Source organism: Dufourea novaeangliae, unplaced genomic scaffold, assembly GCF_001272555.1.
Source record: "Dufourea novaeangliae isolate 0120121106 unplaced genomic scaffold, ASM127255v1 scaffold118, whole genome shotgun sequence".
Taxonomy (NCBI): Eukaryota; Metazoa; Arthropoda; class Insecta; order Hymenoptera; family Halictidae; genus Dufourea; species Dufourea novaeangliae.
Window position 1 is genome coordinate 3,490,060 of NW_015374006.1, and position 20,015 is coordinate 3,510,074.

The 20,015-nt window shown below is 41.3% G+C and overlaps 1 protein-coding gene across 1 annotated transcript in view; it reads right to left on the reverse strand.

Annotated features, from left to right (window-relative positions):
- Positions 1 to 3,936: 3,936 nt before the first annotated feature.
- Positions 3,937 to 20,015, reverse strand: part of LOC107188226 — a 63,818-nt gene continuing 47,739 nt past the window's right edge. The window contains exons 4-15 of the mRNA XM_015576482.1: positions 16,966 to 17,085; positions 14,572 to 14,741; positions 13,660 to 13,853; positions 13,264 to 13,296; positions 12,309 to 12,430; positions 11,783 to 11,972; positions 11,488 to 11,685; positions 8,410 to 11,160; positions 7,851 to 7,954; positions 7,180 to 7,382; positions 4,553 to 4,638; positions 3,937 to 4,039 (exon numbers count right to left, since the gene is read on the reverse strand). Coding sequence (XP_015431968.1) covers positions 3,937 to 4,039; positions 4,553 to 4,638; positions 7,180 to 7,382; positions 7,851 to 7,954; positions 8,410 to 11,160; positions 11,488 to 11,685; positions 11,783 to 11,972; positions 12,309 to 12,430; positions 13,264 to 13,296; positions 13,660 to 13,853; positions 14,572 to 14,741; positions 16,966 to 17,085 — 4,274 coding nt within the window. The remainder of the gene's footprint in view (positions 4,040 to 4,552; positions 4,639 to 7,179; positions 7,383 to 7,850; positions 7,955 to 8,409; positions 11,161 to 11,487; positions 11,686 to 11,782; positions 11,973 to 12,308; positions 12,431 to 13,263; positions 13,297 to 13,659; positions 13,854 to 14,571; positions 14,742 to 16,965; positions 17,086 to 20,015) is intronic.

Here is a 20,015-nt window from a genome sequence, read left to right on the forward strand (position 1 = left end):
CAACCCCCGTAAGTGTCTCTCGCCACGACTGCAGAAGCTGTTTCAAGTTTAACGAGCCGCTTCTAGTTTCAGCTCCTCCCTCTCCCTTCGCCGTCGCTCGATAACGTTATTTCTTCACCATCCACGCGTCCCCCAAATGCCTCGTCTATGGGAAAAATACGAACAACACGATCCGATGCTTGCACGGAATATCTTAAAAGAGTGCATGTTATGAAATCTACGACCTGACCTGGGAATTTTGAAGCGCAAAACACAGTAAAAAACCTTGGAATTTCGTGAGACCAAGGAAGTGTCAACTATTTGGATTTACTCTATACCTTACCTAAAGTAATTCACACGATCTCTCAAAGAATATTAAGCTTTCCTCCCAATCGGTAATTCACGACGCTACCCAACGAAACAAATAACAATAGTTACTTTACGACTTAATCTAATGACTTTCGTGCGACTAAGAAACTGTCATCTATTTCCATTCGTCCTATACCCTACCTAAACTAGATCACACGATCTCCCAAAGAACATTAAGCTTTCATCAGCAATCAGTAGTTCACAACTGAACCTTAAAGTTCCTCGACCTAAAAACCCTTTTTCCGCACCGTTCGAAGTTATGTTCTCGATAATTCCATTTTCCCCCATTCCCGTCGACTTACGAGATCTCGTTTCAAGGTCCGCGGGCTCAAGACCATCATACGCCTCTGTTTCTTGATGAGCTTGCTGAGCCTTTGGGTCCTCTGCGCGCAGGTTAGAGGCCTTCCTGGCATCTGCCACTCTTCTTGCGCGTCGTCCTCGAGATCTTCAACGCTGTTTTCACACGGTGGACTGTGTCTGGGGGTCACCGTGCTCAAAGGTACCGCTCTCGCGATCAGACTCTCGCTCCTGACGCTCCACGTAGATGCGCCATACTTTTTCATGTTCATCAGATCACCTATGCTTCCTCTTACGTACAGATTTCCCAGCTGCAGGTTCGTTCTGGACAATGCAGGCGAGTGTGGCAACGATTCCGAGCACTTCTCCGTCGATCTCACCACATCCGGCAGGATCGACTTGCTCTGTAACTTGTCCAGGTCCGACAACGAGGATCCACGACGTATCCTCGGGCCAGGAGATAATTGATTCTTCTTCGCCAGTCTCTCTTTCTCGCGATTCACGCTCTTCGACGACAACGATGACTTCATGGCGAACAGACCAGCCTTCAGAGGGAACAGCAACGCCCATTCCAACGACTTTTCCCGCGCCTCCATCGTGAATTCCGTTAGTTTTCTCGAACAAAGATATTGTCAGGTCCCAGAAGTCACGTAGAAGATGATACATCGATACGATATAACATTGTTAACAAGAGTACAATTAATGTAACACTAATTAAAATTCCACGAGATATACGCCGATACACAGTGTTCCCGACCACGCGATTACTCCGATACACGATACCGTGACATCCGGTTCACCGCTTAAGCACTTCCCGTGCGACCGTTATCAAACTTCGGAAGTCGCAATTTCCAAGAACGGGTTTCCTCCGTGTTCCCCAACTGCCGTATAATAATTCTACAATAACGCGACTTCGAACGTGTAACACAAGCACGTATTTTATGTCACTGGTTCCGAAACTTCACAGTTTGCGACTCTGGAATCACTATTCACACGTCCGAGACGAAAGTCTTTCCTCGAGGGAGAACACTCCACGACACTGTTATCTCGCGTGAGTGTACCACCGATTTAATTCGATTTTCAACGTGACATTTCGATTAAGACAACGTCGCCCCGTCCCGTGGATCGGGTACTCGATGGCGGAGAAGAGCCGATCCTGCCTCGAGGAGCACCGCGATCGGACTCTCTGACAGATCGTGCGGGAATTAAGCGGAGAAAGGAGGCGGTGAACAGCCCCTGATCCGGGGACCTCTTGGTGATATTTTCACTTAAGTTAACACGACCCCCCGTGAGGATGTATCCCTTTTGCTCGGCATCGGCAACAACACTTCCGTCTAATAAAAGCCTAATAACGATCGATAAGCGTCGTCAACGGCTTTCTCTGCTTTTGCCAAGGTGTGTGCGTGGATTCTTTCTCTTCTCTCCTCTGTGCTCACGGTGCGTGAACCCCGACGGGGGTTCAACGTGGGGCAAAAGGGACGCCTGTCTAGTTTCCAGAAGTTCCTGTTTTCTTTTTTCTTTCTCTGCTCCTTTCTGCGCGGGGTGATCGTCTTTCGTGGCTGCCGTATCGTGGACTAATACGATACCGAAGGATGCCAAGTTCGCTCGCAATGACAAGTGGTTGTCGGTTGTTGATAACGAGGCAATGGGCGGGGAGAGGCGAGACCTTGGCGGCGAAGGTGATACCACTAACTTCGCGGTGTGTCGCGCTAACGCTGGCATACGGGCTTCCGATCGCGGTTGGGCACACTGGCCTACATAGATTGCATGGCCCTACGAGGTCCTATCTCGCAGGGGGTGGGGGGGACGGGACGGTTTCGATGGGGCAAGGAGACGTGGACTGATTCCAAACACGGGATTTCATGGGGCTTTTTTACGTGGACGGATCTCTTGGTGCCTCGTGGCTCCGTTCGTGGACAGTTGAGAATTGTTTGCAAATTATGGCAGTTGTGTCGCGTGAAATATGCGTTGAACGCGTTTCGGTGGCTTCACGAACACGACGGTTGAAGTAAGTTGATTGTCGGTGCTTTTTCGAATTCACGTTCCTGTGGACGAATCTTTGGAAACTCGAATTGAGTAGAAATTTATATTGGTCGGTGAAAAATAAGGAAATTATTTATTAATTTTTAGAATAGTAACCACGAATGACTGTAGTGAAATTACTAATTATTGTTTCTTTATTGGGAAAGAAGTGGTTTGTTGAAACGGTTATAAAAAATTACACTGGTAGAGCGAAATTTGTGTCATTTTGAAGAATTGTGTTTATTGACGTGGATCTAGAGGTTTTTTATTCGATTTAATAGAATCTGACACTGCAATTAGTAACTGTATTATTCTGTTACATTTGATCTGTTTAAACATTAAATACGTACTTATGCGATGTGGATATTTACCAGTGTATATATTTTTATGAGAATAAGTAGATCGTTGAGATATTTTTTTTTTAGTTCAAGGCTATTTGAAAGAAATCTTACTACACCTGAATGATTTCACTTTCACAGCGTCAGCTATTGAAGGCAGAAATATATAGATGCAGGGAGCGCTAAAGATTAATACTGACACGATCTATTCTTTCCATCTACAGAAGACGTTATTTTCGTACAAAATTAACCCTTAACATAGGCATGTAAATGTGATTACAAGACTGCAAATTATATGTTCTTTTTAGCGAGGATACTGAATCATTAAAAAAATGGTAGCCGAGAAATGAAGTTAATTCGCGATGGGATCCTGAGAAATTCTCACGACTCACAGCGTACACAATATTCAACAAGAATTTCAGTCGAATGAATTAATTTCAATGTTAGTCGCTATGTCTGGTATACCATTGATCGATTGTAATTGTGTTCCAGATACAAATTACATTTTGAACTAAACGCTCTGGTACTGCCGTTGCAACGAGTGATTTGGTCAGCATGAGGTAATGAGAATTATACGGGGTTATTCATGGACCACTCTGTTTAAATAAGATATTTAGTTCGTGTAATGTTTCTTAATGGAAAAAATTCCGATCCGAAAGCTGGGTGTGGAGGTGTCGTAGAAAATAGTGTGAATTTTAGAATTTCAGTTTACGAAAGATAGATTTTCCTCTCGAAATACTAAGTGGACTGGAACATAATATTAAAATTGATTAGATTGCAAGGGAATCGAACTGTGAAACTTTATTGGAATATTCTTGATTTTAAGATAGGTAAGAGGAGCTGTAACACTTTTATCATTTATTACTTGAGAACCCTCTATATATCTCTATATCGTAGGTGTATCTATAAATTCTCTTTCGCGATCATCTCGTCATACATTTTCATTATCTCCAATCATAACCATGTTCAATAAAACGTCCCTTATGCCGTCGTAGCCCATCCTCAACCTTCCCAGCTGTTCCACTCCAGCCGGTCTAAATTGAATTACGTCGTCCTTAATTGTAGAATTAAAATTTGTAATTAAACGCGGCACAAGGAGATGCGACGCGAGGCGCAGCATTGGCGCGAGCGGTGCACTCAGTCAATCGATTCGACGGGAAATGCAAATGACTCGTGACCATTGCAACTGCACCGGATGGGGATAAACTTCCGGTAAAATTTTTGGCGGCTGAACATTAAACAAACAGTCCTTATCGCTGCTACCCCCCTTTCTAATTCGCTTAAAAAGAAAACTCTCAAGTTCAAATAACTGAAAATAAAATACCCACAGAATTCTATTATCGTAATTTTCCTCAATGGTTAAATAATATAAAATAGTAATAGAGAGACTTCGTTGAATATTGACCAAAGCACAGGGAAGAGAAAACTGTAATGAAATATTTCGCAAAATTTATGCTCTACTTATAATCCCTGAAAGTCTTTCATAATAAAAAATCAATAGACCTATTCGAATAGCTAAAAATCAAATTCCCATGAAATTCTATTACCTGAATTGTTCTAAACATTGCAATAACATAATAGTAGTAATAAGCTGACTTCCTGGAGTAGAGTTCGAAGCACAAGGCAAAGAAAACTGAAAATAAAATTTATGCTCCACCAATGATCCTACAAAGTCTTTGATGAAGAAAATCGATGTCCACTCAACTCCCCCGTCACTTCCTCGAGTAATCCAGAAAGAAATAATAATTCCTCAAACATCTATCGATCCAGCCCCAAGAAATCTCTCCGATAACCAAGACATCGTTTAAGCTTCCTCGTTCATCGACTGCCGTATCAATCTGATCCGACACTGGCAGCAACGTATATTCATAAGTTGACAGCAATTTTCTGAACAATGTCCCCTCGCCTGGCCACACATCGAGAATTTACATTTTCCATTGTGGGGCGGGGGGCGAGAGAGAGTTCCTCCAGTGTTAATCGACTCCGACGGCTCCCAAGGGTGTTGCACGCCAGGTGCGTACTTAGGGCGCCACGATTGGGCGACAAGGTTGCGTTAATGGAAGTTTCGTGTCGGTCCCTGTTAATCCACCACTCATCGCCGCGACGCGCCATTTTCAAGGCGACGAGACGGCCCCGATAACGCGCACGCCACTTTATTCGACGGAGGATTCCTTCGTCCGATCTTTAAATTATTTTTCCACCCTGCTTCTCCCTTTCCCGAGCGAAACCGTGATTGAATCCGCTTCTGTTCCGATGTTTTTTACCTCGCTGAATGATGGATCCTCGACCGACACAGCGTGACCTCGTATTTTCTCTCAGCAACGAACGATAAAACGTTAATGAACATTCATTGTACAACGACAGTGGCTCGTAAAGATAACAATGGAAGTGTTACCGCCAACGTGATACCTGACGATGCGTTACCTCCGTAATTTATAAGCTAGTGCGTCACGATTTTCTGGGACGGTAACAGGTAATGAATCATTATTATAATTAGTTATGATTGATGCTTGTTTGAGGTATATGGAGTTCACGTTTTGAGTTTCGAGTGATTTCGTTACTGGTTTGTTTATTATACTTTTGTATATTTTTTCGGAATTGATTAGGTCTGAATTGATTTTAAGTTAACCCATTTGCATTATATATGGGGAAGGTAAAAAAAAATTTCTTTTTATTTTAGCCTAGTTCGAATGTATCGAAAAGTGTAGAAAAACTTAGTATTTGAATTACATAAGGGATCTTTCAAAAAGAGAAGTGAACGTGGTCTAAAAAAGTATGTGTTTTCTTTGGTGATAAGGACCAGGCGAATGGAGCGTATATACAGTAGGTACCGAACGAAATTGTAACAACTTGACCGCGATAATTCTTTGAAGATCAATTTCTTTAGCAATTTCTCTGTTAATTAACGAATGTTTAAGAAAATAACGTTTAAGGAATCCATACTCTTCGTTAATTGATGCAGAGAATTCTAAAGAAATCGGTCTTCAAAGAATTATTACGCTCAAGCTGTTATATTTTCAATCGGTACTATATCAGTTGATGACGCCAGAGTTAAACTGTTTAGAACTATTTAGTAAGATTTCTTAACCGTTGATTTAAATTAATTTCTACTTTTTAGCGCATTTCGAACTCGGTCCACATTTCTTGAAAAAAATTTTTTTAAACAGTCTGTATATACCTAAGTAATATTCGTGTGACTCACGACACGAGTGTGACTTACGAAACTAGTCTACGGATCTTTCATTACGGCAGGGATCAACGGACTCGTCGCGACCTTCCAATTGACGATGAATGACATGTTATAGAGGTGATAAAGCGGGCGAACCCGTACGTTGGAGTTTCTACCCGTGACAACAGTACGTGACGAATCGATACGCCGTGAAGGTAATGATTGACAAGGCCAACGTTGTATCTGTGAAGGACTACCGGAGAAATGCGGGTCGCCCGGTATCCGGCGCCGCATTTTTCGGAAGGTCGCCTGAGTGAGGTCGTTGACTAGCGTAATAATGAAATGGAAAGTTATTTTCCCTATGATCTACAATTATAAATAGCTATCACCTGTACAATCGTATTAATAGTTCTGATCAGAGGAACGAATTTTGACCTAATTTCGTCTGATAGATACAGATTGCTACTCATTCAGATCTGTAGTCAGTTCTATTATTTTTAATTTTGTTAGACCGATACAGAATAAATGGACAATTGGAATTCATATCCTTGGAGCGTTATAAGTAAAAAGGTCCAATTACTTCCGGTATAATCGTTACTTACTGTGGGATCATTCAGAAAACCTATTTCAAGTTATTATTTCTATAGGTATATTAAAATATGAGGAGGCTATATCGAAAAATAATTTTGAAATCCTTCAATGAACTGGAGTTAGTGTTCCAATGAAAATTGCATCTGTCATCGTCAATCTTTATTCTTCGTAGAAATGAAAGGAAAAGTAATTTAACTCATCAATTACTGTAATAACAGATGCTATAGTAATCTACTCACATATGTCCGAAATTGTCAGCTTATTCCTTATCAGTGTAACAATATTAGTATTTCCCTTTTTACTTAATAGTTTATTAATCATTAAACGATGAAATTTAATGAGTAATTGTTCGATGATTGTTTTCACATGTTAACAATTTATGAAATGAAATATTGTTTGCACAATGTCACTCACCCGCAGCTGCATGACGATTTGATTGTAGGCCCAATGCCACCGTTGCTTCGACGTCATTTCCGGTCGTTCCTTAAGCTGCGTAGGCACTGGTACAGCACCAACCATCTCAAGAAGTTCCTCGTCTGCCGGTGGTTCCGGTGGACTCCTCGGCGGAGTGTCCATCTGAACACTTTCTTCCAACGAAGCTTGCTTCGTTATGCTCCCTGTTTGCAAATAATTTAACAATTTACCACTTGCTTTATACGAGCTATGTACAGTAAGCAACGAAAGTATTCGAACTCAATCTCTCTTTTCCATATAAATATAAACAAAATTTCGACTGATCCTGTATATACAGTCTTGAGGAAAAAAGTGTGAAGCAATATGCATCCAAATTATGAAAAATTTATTACAACAATATAGATACGGAAATATGTTATTCGAATACCTTCGATGTTTATATTAGGTATACCAATGAGTATTGCACTACATGAGTCAATAACAAATTAATATAACTTAAATGCAATACATGTACCTTTCTTTCTTCTTGGAAAAAAGCAAGAAAGAATACTGTAGAAAGATAAGTAATATTGTTAAGATTCAGAAATAAATATTCTATGTATAAGCAAGAATATATTACCTATTGGTACACTTAATAAATCAGATATTATACGCCGTGAGTACAGTCTTACCACGAGGGCTGTCGGTGTGCGACATCGGCGGTGTAGTCTTGTATGTGTCCACTAACGAGTCCTCTCGAGAGCCACGGAGCATCGCTTCTTCCTCACGCTCGTACCTTGGAAAATAAACAAGATGTAAATCATTTTAATTCGTCTCTCGCGTGCCTTTCGATACTTTTCACAGAAATATAACCAAAAAATAGTTATTACCTTCCCTTTTCATTAAGAACTCAGTAAACAATCGATGGGATCAATAAAAAAATGGTATTCTCATATTTTTATCTTCTATCTTTGCGAGACTGTCTTTTCACGCATTGAGATTTTTTCAATGGAGACAGGTCTAAAGAATTGTAACTTATACACTTGCTCTCATCAACTTACTACGAAAAATATAAAAAATTATATTGTTATTACTGGACGAAACCCATACGCAATCCTTAAAAATTTTATTTAATGGTTCCATGAAGAAAACGTTACAGTCGTAAGACAATTAGGTATACCGTTTCCCCTAACATTTCGAATTCAACCCTGATACTACAGACATTTTACCACATCATAAGTGTTCAATTACCTCTCAAGAGAGTCGTCTCTGATCTTATAATCATCATTAACCGCGTTGCTCAATGAAACTTCCGGCTCTTCTATAGACTCCTGATCTTTGAAGTATCCACGCTGATAGCTTTCAGCTCTGGAGATAGGCTGAGGGGTGGTGAAGTTCTGACCGTAGCTGCCTCTCTTCTGATACGAGTCTGTTCTGGTGAGAGGTGGCTTGAACGGTGGTTCCTGCGTGGTCGAGGAGAACGAGTCCTTCCTGGTCGGTTGGACGTACGAGCCCCGTCTGCTGTACGATTCATCGGGGAAGTGATCGGAAGCGTAAGAATCCCCCCGGGTGAGTTTCGGTTTCTGAGAGTGTTGACTGTGCTGCGAGTGTTGGCTGAGTTGACTCTGATGCGACAGCTGTGAATCCTTTCTTTGTGGTTCTTTCGGTATGATCTCCGGATACTCTTCGTCCTCGATAACCTCCTCGTGGTAGGAATCGGTTCTCGTCAAACGTTTGCCGTTCGCCATGGTCGGCGTGTGAACCATTGCCGTTACCGTCATACTGGTGATGTGATTGGGCGTCACGTGGTTCATCATAGTTGTCATAGGCTGCACCACAGAGGTTGGCGGTGACTCGATTAGAACACTCGCGGCAGGAGTAGAATCGGTGGGTGTCGAATAATCACTGATCCCCTTCTTTTGTTGGATACTACCTATCGAGCTCGCGGTAGTTTCGATGGTGTCCTTCAGCTCGTCGTCACGAGACTCCAGAGAGTCGGTGTGTTGCTGAAGGAGAGGGCTTGGATCCTGTTTAGTGAGCTTCTTCCTCCTCGTTAGGCCAATCGACGACACATCGTGGCTCTCTTGGGAAGAGTAATAGTAGTCCGACTCGCCGGACTGGTAGCCGTTGGTTCTGGTCTGACCTCTTGGCGTGGTCACCGACAACTCTGGTACCTCGCTTGAACGTCTTTCTGTACTGGCGACTGGACTCTCTTTGTAACGTTCCTCGAAGGATCCTTGATACGAACCGTGATACGAATCCTCGTACTGATAATCCTGATATGGTTCCTGATAGTCATTCTTGTACGTCGTGCTGACTGATTCCTCTTTGCTGTATGGTGTTTCATAATCGACGTAATCCTTCCCTTTATCGTACGTCTCCTCGTAACTACTCTGTGACGTGACTGGTACTTGTTTATATGCGTCTTCTTGATTGTAAGTATCCTGTTGATTATAAGTATCCTTATAAACATCTTGCTGGTTGTAAGAATCCTTATAAACATCTTGCTGGGTATAAGTGTCCTTATAAACGTCTTGCTGCTTGTAAGTGTCCTTATAAACGTCTTGCTGGTTATAAGTATCTTTATAAACTTCCTCTTGATTGTAGGTATCCTTGTAAGAATCTTGTTCACTGTAAGTGTCCTTGTACACATCCGGCTGTTCGTAACTGTCCTGTTTGTTATAGGTATCCTTGTAACTCTCTTGCTGGTTGTAAGTGTCCTTATACTCATCTTGTCGATTGTACGTATCCTTATAAGTGTCTTGCTGGTTGTACGTCTCCTTGTACCGGTCTTGCTGATTGTACGTCTCCTTGTACGTGTCTTGCTGATTATAAGCATCCTTATAAGTATCTTGTTGGTTGTAAGTATCCTTATAAGTATCCTTATAAGTATCTTGTTGGTTGTAAGTATCCTTATAAGTATCCTTGTAAGTATCTCCTTGGTTGTAAGTGTCTTTGTACACGTCCTGTTGATTGTACGTATCCTTATAAACATCCGGTTGGTTGTACGTTCCCTGCTGACCGTAGGTGTCCTGTTGCTTATAAGTGTCCACGTTATAGGCATCTTGGCTGTACGTCTCCTGATTATATGTACCCTGATTATACGTGTCCTGGTTATAACTGTCCTGACTGTAATCCTCTGTATTATACGTCTCTTGATTATATGTGTCAGGATATGTTTTCTGATAGCCAGTCGAAGTGTTGATGTACTGTGAATCATAGGTCTCCGGCTGATATTGATTGTACGTGTTCGTGACATTGTTCTGATCGTATACACTCGACGGGACGGAGACACCGTAGTCGTCGTACGATTCCTTGTAGGTCTCCTCTTTGTACGTACGCGATTTCTTCGGGTCTTGGTATTGTCCGTTATTCTGTTCGTAACCCATCGCCGGGTAATTATCATGGATCCCCGGTTTCGCGTATCGATCATTCGGCTGGCTAGTGTACTGATCGTTTGGCTGGCTGGTGTTTGGATATGTCGTGTCCTGATACGTGTCCGGATAAACCTGAGTGTTCGGCTGAACGTAAGGCGTCTGATACTCGTCCTTGTATGCGTTTTGCGTGTACGTCTGATCGTACGTGTCCTGCGTCGGGGGTTCTTGATACGAATGACCGTATTGGTCGTCGACCTGGGCCCTGTAGCTGGACCCATACTGGCTGTCCTCGGAGTACTGTTTTTTGATGGTCGCGTGCACCTGACCGTAGCTACTCGGCTCGGTGTATACGCTATCTATGTAAGTTTCCTGAGGTAAGTTGTCTTGGCTGCGATAAGCGTAATTATAGTCCTCGTTGTAGTCAGACTTGTAGTAGCTCTCCTCGGAGGACGTTCTAGTCTTTGGCAGTTGCCTGCTCGGTGTGGCAGGTAAGGAGGCAAGCTTACGACTGATGATCACATTGCTGGGCGTCGTCGGTGTTGGCGGCAGCTTCTTGCCTGTCCCTTCCTGACGGGACGGCGGCCGTTGCTGCGGCTGAAGTGGCTTTCGACGACGACTGTGGCTACTGTAACGACGAAACAATCAATCATTATTATGTAGTAAATTTTTCAGGTGTTGTTAAACGAAGCCCATATTCCTTTAGATTGTAAAGTATACACCGAAAACTTATTGTGTCAGCTTTTGTTAGGCGTTTACGCCAATTTAAATGAACCAGACATATTTTTTTACAGTTAGAAACACGACTTGGAGAATAGATTTTACTTGTAAAGAAGACTAATCCGCAATAAGGACATATGTTTAGAGGAAACATGGTATATCAACGACTTCCAATGAGAAGTAATTTTATTCGAGTAATGACCCTGTAGAAGCGAAGAAACTGGTGGATACGTACCTATAATTCACTTCATCCGATTCGTAACTCCGTTGTCTGGTGACAGTCGGTCTATAATCCGGTCGATGAATACCGATACTAGATGCAGGCCTCTGTGGAAGCGTTTTTCTATTCCGTTTGTTCTCGTAATAGGTACTAGTCCCTAAACACCACTTCCCTCCGCTGTCCCACTGTCTATCTTCGTCATCTTGACCGTACCTACAACCGGGCGTAATGTCGGAATTACATACGATCGAATAAAATCGATGAATACAAGCGTGGAACGACAAGGCAGGATAATACACGGAATGCTTACCTTTCATCTTGATAAGTATATCCCGTGATGCTATCGTAGTACTCATTGTATCTGATGTCCGTTTGGCATTCTGGATACGTGGCGCTCATCTTGCCCACCCTTCCGTCGCTACTGTATCCGTCGGTGTAGTAAGAATGATCATCGTATAAAGTCATCTGCCTTTCGAGAGACGGGCGTCTGTGGGTGCGTTCTGTATAGGGTGGTAGAATTGTTACCGTAAAGTTCGAAGTAGAACGAATTTTGATTATAAATTTGTAAGTCATTGGAAATTTAATGTTTTTCGTTGACAGACTATAATTTAGAATAACTTAATATGTACTTTTTAATGTAATCTCCATTTCTTCCGAAGGAGGATAGAATAAAGAGTTGTAATAATAAAGTAGAGGAGTATCTAAATTTCAGTTTTGAAGTTTCTTTGTTGTTCAGAGGAATGAATATATTATATGTATAAGTAAATATCGTGTACAAAAATTGAGTTAAGTCTGAATCATCGAATCATAAGTTAAATCTTTGAAGTATATCTTACCTCTTCGTCTAGAGGAGCTGGTTGTGGTACTTGGATAAAACTCAGTGTCGCTGTAGATTCTCGTTTCGTCGACTCTCGTCGTGCCATGGTAATCGTAACCCTCGCTGTACCAGCCGTCTTGGCTGAAATCATCGGAGGAAATGTGAAACAAAGTCGTAACGGTTACATGTGAGCGACAAAAGCGTGAATGAAATGATCCGAGAGAAATTATGCTTGTTAGAATTATGGCGCGGTTGGTATAAAGACACTCCCATGGACTTTGTTGAACACTGCAGCGACAGTGACTACGCCATGCAACTACCTGTGAATGTTCAGTGCATTCTCTTTGATCTATTAAACACGAATCGTTTATTTTAATCACGACGTTCTACATTTCATCTATTTCCATTCGAATTCTATTCTGTGAAACCGAAGTAGATATCTGTGAACGATCCATCCACTTTCTCGCTGATTAAAAAAATATGAGGACAGAATGAACCAGCAGTGATAGAATGTAGTCGATACGTAGAGACAAGAAATATCACTGAACTGATATTGCACGGCGAATTTGATGAAATATTACGTGTTCACGTAAGATTTGACTTATATATCTAATTGAACTCTACTTGTGTCTTATACATGTGAAAATCAATCGATAAAGGATACACGTCAAATATTTTCAAGCAGTTTACGACTGCGCAAAATTTCAAAATAATCGTACGTCAGCTAAGCGGTATTCCTTGCAGTCTATAAGAATAAGAATGTTCTGGTCAGTGATCGTGTTTCATGTGTCTGACACCTGGACAATGTTATTGCGTGTAAAATCTACGTCGACAGTGCGCCAAGACACAAGATCGATCTAAGTGTGGCACGCTAATGAACAGAACCGCTAGATGAAACGTGTGATCTAAACTTGAACGAAGCGATGAAAATCGTAGAACTTTCTCACGAAGCTTGCTGGGGTACTCATTCGTACCTGTCCTCGTAATCCCACGTGTGCTTCCGTCGTCTGAATCAAGCAAAAAACAATAAACAATTTTCTTCAAGTACCTCGCGATTCAGGGCAGTGCAACAGATTTTCACTTGAATACGAATCGTGCGTGTGCACAAAGAAAATATTTCTTTTAAAAAAGTATACACCTCGATGAAATGCACAGCCCTGTATTTATTGCATTATAATCGATCGTATAAATCGAAACTAAAGGATAGCTTTGCAGTGCAAAGAAGAAGAAGAAGAAGAAGAAGAAGAAAAAAAAGAGAGCTGGTAATATGTTTCATTGAAGAATTGTTCTTTTTCTTTGTAACGTGTGTTAATTTATATTGATTCTCTGTGTGTATTTGGTCGTTTAAGGGCTGGTTAAATGTCAAATACCTGTATTCCTTATAGTGTCTTGGTCTACTATTGTAGAAGAGTGGCTCGGAAGATTCTGAAGCGTGCTGAGACTGAGAATACCTTTGCGGTGGACCCTCTTCGGGATACGGTTCGTCATAACGAGGACTGTTGCCCAATCCGATGCAACGCATGTAATTACTCGGCGCCAGTCTTCCCCCACCTGTGGCTGGAATCTAATCACACATCCTTCAATTACTTTCTCTGCATCCGGCGACTTTGGCAATCCATTTTGTGATGCATACTTTCTCAAAGAATCTTAAACTTCCCCTTATTATAATGAAAACTATTCCTACACATTTCTATAACATATAACTTATCATTTTAAGACACTAGTTTCTGAATCTATATATTCACAAAGTTAAATACTTGTTCTTTACTCATACAACTAAAGTTAATATCCTACAAAACCAATATAATAAATAGACTGCGGATTTTATGAATATACAGTTTATATGATTCTGTGAAATATAAAAGACTAAACTTTCTTCGAACGCAACAGGTTTTCCACTTTATTCTTGACCCAGTAGGGTTCTTAAGGGAATAAAGAAATTCTTGCCCTTGTCCCTGTCCTTCTGAATTACTTTATAAAATGTACATTTACACGAAAATAAGCACAGTTAGCATAAAGTATTCAAGTGACATTTGGTACTACTGTTCATTAACAATTTACGGAAAACTGTCATCTTTATCGTTTCGAGCTATGATGTGTCTCATTTTACCAAGTTATTAAAGCGAGAATAAGGAACCGTTAACAAGGGATTGAATGCACCCCGTTTATCCGAATCAGTAGGAAACTATTCCAATAATAAAAATCATCGACCCGATCGTACGAAGGCGGCCACGGTTGGCACAGTAATTAATGAATAGTAGAACCATAGACGGAATCAATACCTGATGATCATCCCTCTCGTAACTATTTTCTCTCGAGGTCTCGAGGGATCTCTGAGGGGTGGCCAATTGGTTTGCGGCCGTACGAAACTGCGAAGCCGAGCTGTTTGCGCCTTGTCCGCCTACTGGATAATTCAAGTCCGACGTATAGTCTGAATCCTCCGAGTAACCGGCTGAAAGCCAATGAAAATTTCACGTTATCACGGGAAACAAAGCTAATCCCTTGGAACGATCGTCGGGCTCTCGTAGTCTATCTATCTATCGAAAGACAGAGACAGAGAGAGCAAAAAAAAAACTTTAATACAAAGAAAAAAATTAACGTTAACTGGTGCCAGTGACGAAACATTATCTAAACGATCAAAATCCTAAACACACTTGCAAAATCGTTCCTTCCTTCATGGAAAATTAAACGTACCACATGGTATGTAGACGATAAAGCGACAACATGGTCCTAAACAGGGGAATACACAAAGCGAACCACGGTCAGCCTTTTGTCTTCTATTTCTGCGAGATTATAAACGGACAAAAGTATAATAAGGAATAAATATCTTCTGTTCTCTTTAGTCATTTCTCGAGTGAGAATTATTGACGTCTCGATGATCGACCGCAACGATTCGACAGGTTTCTCGGGCTTGGAATTGGTCGATATTGGAATCCGAGAACAGAAACAGTGTGCAACAGCGGGGCGGGGGGGGGGGCGGGATGCAGACAGAAATAGTTAATATCCATGCGATTTGATAACATCTAGGAATATATGTATGTTATGTATGCTCGACACGTCTGCGGTGGGGGAGGGGGAATTGAAAATTTAATTTGTCGCATGAGCAGAGGGAAAGAATATATATCATCGAACTGGTACCATGCTAAGGGGTGTAGTGATCATTGATAATGAAAGAGAGAGATCTCTGAAGAGGAAATGATGGAATTTATCGGGGGGTAAGTTACCGACGATTTGTTCGATGGTCGGCAACGACAATCGGAGCTGCGTTTCATGTTGCACATGTTGCAGAGAAAACGTACACGGCACACACCTAGTCGATAATGCAATTGCGACTGCATAAAGCGGTCTTTTGTGCTCGCTGATCGCTGATAAAAAGAAAAAAAATAGAACTGAAGCGTGGCGGTGAATCGATTTCTTTTTTTGTTCGCGCGAAAAACCGGGCGCGTCGAGGCTTTGACGACACGAAAATTGCGCGAACGGCGAAATTATTCCACGGAATAAAATTGAAAGAACAGTTAAATAATTGTCGCGGTGACATGAATATATTCATTCGGCGCCGTGGCTACACACGTCTTCGCGCAAAAATTAACATAAGGCGTATTGATGGCGTCTTCACACGCGCTCGTGAATACTCTTGCACCATGTTACAATGTTGCACGCGCGAAAATTAATCCTTCGGGAATTTAAATTAACATTCTTGAAAAATAATATCGCCAGAGGGCCTGGAATTGCATAATTTTATTAGTATGTCGCAAATCGTTACGTAAGGTGTGTAATAGACTCGTTACTAAAGTTCGAATTCTTCAAATAAATTTAATACTCGATTGTTCACTCAGGAATCTTAATGTTAAGTACGATACAGGGTGCGAATAAATAATTTCTACGATCAAAGCATATTACAATAAAGAAATGCATGTATGCTGATATATTGTTGATACAAGCGTGTATATACTTCTCAATGGACAAGGAACGAAAAAATCGCGAAAACTGACTGCTTGCGAGATTTTTTACAAGTAGCGAGAATTTTTTTTTTTCTTCAAAGAAAAGGATGAAATATTGAATTTTATTTTAAAGGAATACCTTGTAGATACAAAAGTGTTATACGAAACCACTGTCAATCGAAAGTCGTATATTCTAACATATTACAAAATTAGCAGGCATTTAGACCAAACTATTATTTTCTGTGATAACCTATGCAAATTTCTTGCTCGATTATTAAAAATTACGTTCGTAGACATAAACACGAGGAGAGGCATTTTGAAACTCCATTTCAGAAAATATTCCACGATTTATTTTACAAAACCCAAAGTATACTAAACAGATGTTCGCGAAGTACTAAAGATCCATTTAAAAACTAATTCGATCAATCCAGATCACAAGACAATAAACACGATAGAATCTCCATACAAGTGAATGCAACCCAAATCCATTTTTCAGAAATTCAACGTACCAAAAGTTTCCGAAGAAAATTCTCACCAATTCCAGAACGTCCCTACGCGCAGTATACACACATAATACCGTATGGCTAGAAAGCATACAAAAATTAGCGCAAGCCACGGCGCACGAGTGATCCGAGTCAAGAGTTTAGCAATTGATGGGGACATTCCCTCTCTTGTCGGAGAGTCCTATTCGAATAAAACAGCAGCCACTTAAACTGTAACTTGGCGAGTACTTACAGTGGCTTATATTGTACAATATCTGTCGTCGTGCCTGTTCGGCTCGTGCTTCCTGGTCCATCATGTTGTTCAGCATCCCAAGCTTCCTCTGCAGATCCGCCGCTTCCGTGTTCTCGGGGTCTTTCGGAAAGATAGACATCGGTGGGGATATGGTTAATCGCGTGTCTCGACAATACCTCTACCGATCTCTAAATCCGCATCCATTACGTTACTCTCTTTAATTTTTTTGCTCTACTTTTTTTTGTTTTCTTTTTCGGCTCGGTACACCCTTCTCCGGTTCTAGTCGGCGAGAAAATGGCCACCCCGGCTCGGAAAACTAGCGTTACCCGCACGACTCTACGGTTTCTAATGAGCTTACGGCCGGCGATCGTCATTTGGATTTTCACCCCTTTCTCGATCAAGCGACACGCGCGCGCGTGTGTGTGCTCTTAAAAGGAAATCCGTGTTACGCGTTCTTTTGCGCACGGATCGACGAATTTTCGTACACGTTGCTTGAAAGATTTACGATAAAACTGCCCCCGTGAATCGTAGCCGATGCATTAATCACCCTCCAGATTCGGGAGGAATTTCGATGGTTCCGGTATCGAACCCCTTATGGCAGTGTTTACGGATCATCATGGTGAGAAGTAACTTTCTCCCTGGACTTCAATGAATAATCGTTTTCGTTTTTCTCGTATCCATGTAATGGAAACCTTTGTACTTTTAAGGGCCGAATTTATCTACCGGAAATCACTGCAAAGTTGATTATAGCATTAGAAATTCTAGCAATTTAAAAGGTGGAAATCAAAAGAAGATATATATTTTCTTCTGTTACAGGTTTTAGTAAGTTAAGGATACAAGAAAAAATATTTCAACAGACTTCTACAAAGACTTTTGTTTCGTTCTATTATACAGATTTGAATTTACTATACACACGTGAAATATACAGTCTAGAAATCACTATCAAGTAAAAATTAAAAATTTGCTCTTATTAGCCATAAAGGGTTAAGATAAGTTCGGTCCACATTTTCTTGGAGCATCCTGTACGTGTACTATGCTCTTACGTAGTCGGTAAGATATTAATATTAATTGTCCTTTCTAATTGTTCACTTGACTGAGATATCCATGAAACATGCAAAATACCCCTAGTAAATTCGAATCAATTCCAGCGATAAACCGCTGCACTTCGAGGTACAATTAGCAGTTAATTAACGCGTGATAAGGCTAACACCCTTGACATTCTGAAAACTGTGCTTACGATCGCCGCAGGTTGATCGTGCGCTGTCTAATTTATCCGTGAACCGTAATTATACGCTGCTCAGGCATTCTAAGCCGCGCAAATTGACCTGCGGTCTTGCTTACTTTCGGTGGTTTATTAATATCCTAGTCGAATGGAGTACAGAGCGATTCGAAACTTGTATCACGAAATATATCCGGTGCAACAAAATGGCGATTCATAGGTTATCCGATAAACTCAAAGATTGACTTACTACTTTTTGTAACATCAGAAGCTTTTGGAATACTTTCTCCATAACAATTTATACATTCATTCAAGAAAAATATACTAAGAGAATCACACCAGAAATAAATTTTACAATTTATACATAAAATTAACATAAACATATGTTATTATTACCAAAGAAGGTTCCACACAGAGACTCGACAGGTTTCTTTCGAAAAATCAATTGTATGAAAACGATATTTACATAATAATACGAAATAATTAAATAGTTTTGATCATCACCGTAAATACGGAATTCTATCGTTCGAATATTATAACTTTCGATAGTCACTGTATATTATAGACTAATTGGCAGAGTATATTTAGCGACATCAGTTTAAAACCACTCTGTACATCTGTCGCATCAGAAAATTTCCCCTCCGTGTCGCGAAGTGGGTTAATCTACGCAGCGATGCGAGTGCTTAACAACGATTTATTACACAACCGGCTGACTTCCGTCGAAACCCTTCGGCTGATGAGCTTAAGGAAGAGGAGCAGAAACGTTCGCGACGCCTACAAACGCAACCCCTCTTACACAGGCTGCATCGATATCCCGCTTCCGTGGGTGGGTGGAGGTTCGTCTCGCCGTTTCTAGCGTTAGCTCGACCCAGCCGGAACTTCGAGCAACTACTTCTAACTTGATACAACCGAGACGAAAGCAAAACTAGCAACTTAAGCCCCCTAAATGAAAACTGTTATACGTACACCGCCGTTTCGTAAGCACCAGGTCACCTACGGGCCTCTGGAAAATCTAATGTTTGGCAGAGATTACATATTTTCGAAGCTTTGCCGTCATGAGACAAATTACTCGTTATAGAGAGAAATAGTTTGCAAAGAGTCTATAGTTTCCTTCGAAGGGGAAAAAACATGAAAAAAGTTCATCGACGTGAACGTAAAACCAGTGTTTCGAAAAAATTGAGTTGCAGTACCCGGCGAAGATGGTACTCGGAAACACGCAAGGTATAAAGTGTGAAGTTTGTTTACCGAACTTTACCACCGAAGCGCTGGTTCCGCGTGCTCGCTTTGTCGACAGTGTGTACACAACCATCAATCACGCGCTATTGACAGAACTTACTCGCGTGACTGTGAACGCTGACAAAAGTGAAATATGTACAGTCGTGGCCAGACTTTCGGAGCATCGGCTCGTTTCGTTCGATTATTCGGAATTTTTCGGTGGTGAGCCACAGATAAACTACGGGCTACGTGCGAAAACGAGGTGAGAATCGACGTGAAAAGTAAACTAACAAATAAATATTCGTACTGTCCCTGTGGGATTCACCGTGTGGAGTCATGAAACGGCGGTCTGGTTTTCCATCGTCGTGAAAGTTTCAACGAGAGTATTAAGGTTCTACACTGTTCGGATTATTTTCGTAGCTGACCCAGTTTTGTTTACTATTCCCTCTCTGATTGATGGATGCCGAGAGCGTTAAGAAAAAGTAGCGTATAAAACATTTATTCGGTCCGTGTCATTCCGATGGCGGAATATCGATCACCATTACCGATGCCTATCGATTCGAGGAAACGTCGAAACAGCAATCGTGACGCGAAGGAATGATCGCAATAAAATGTA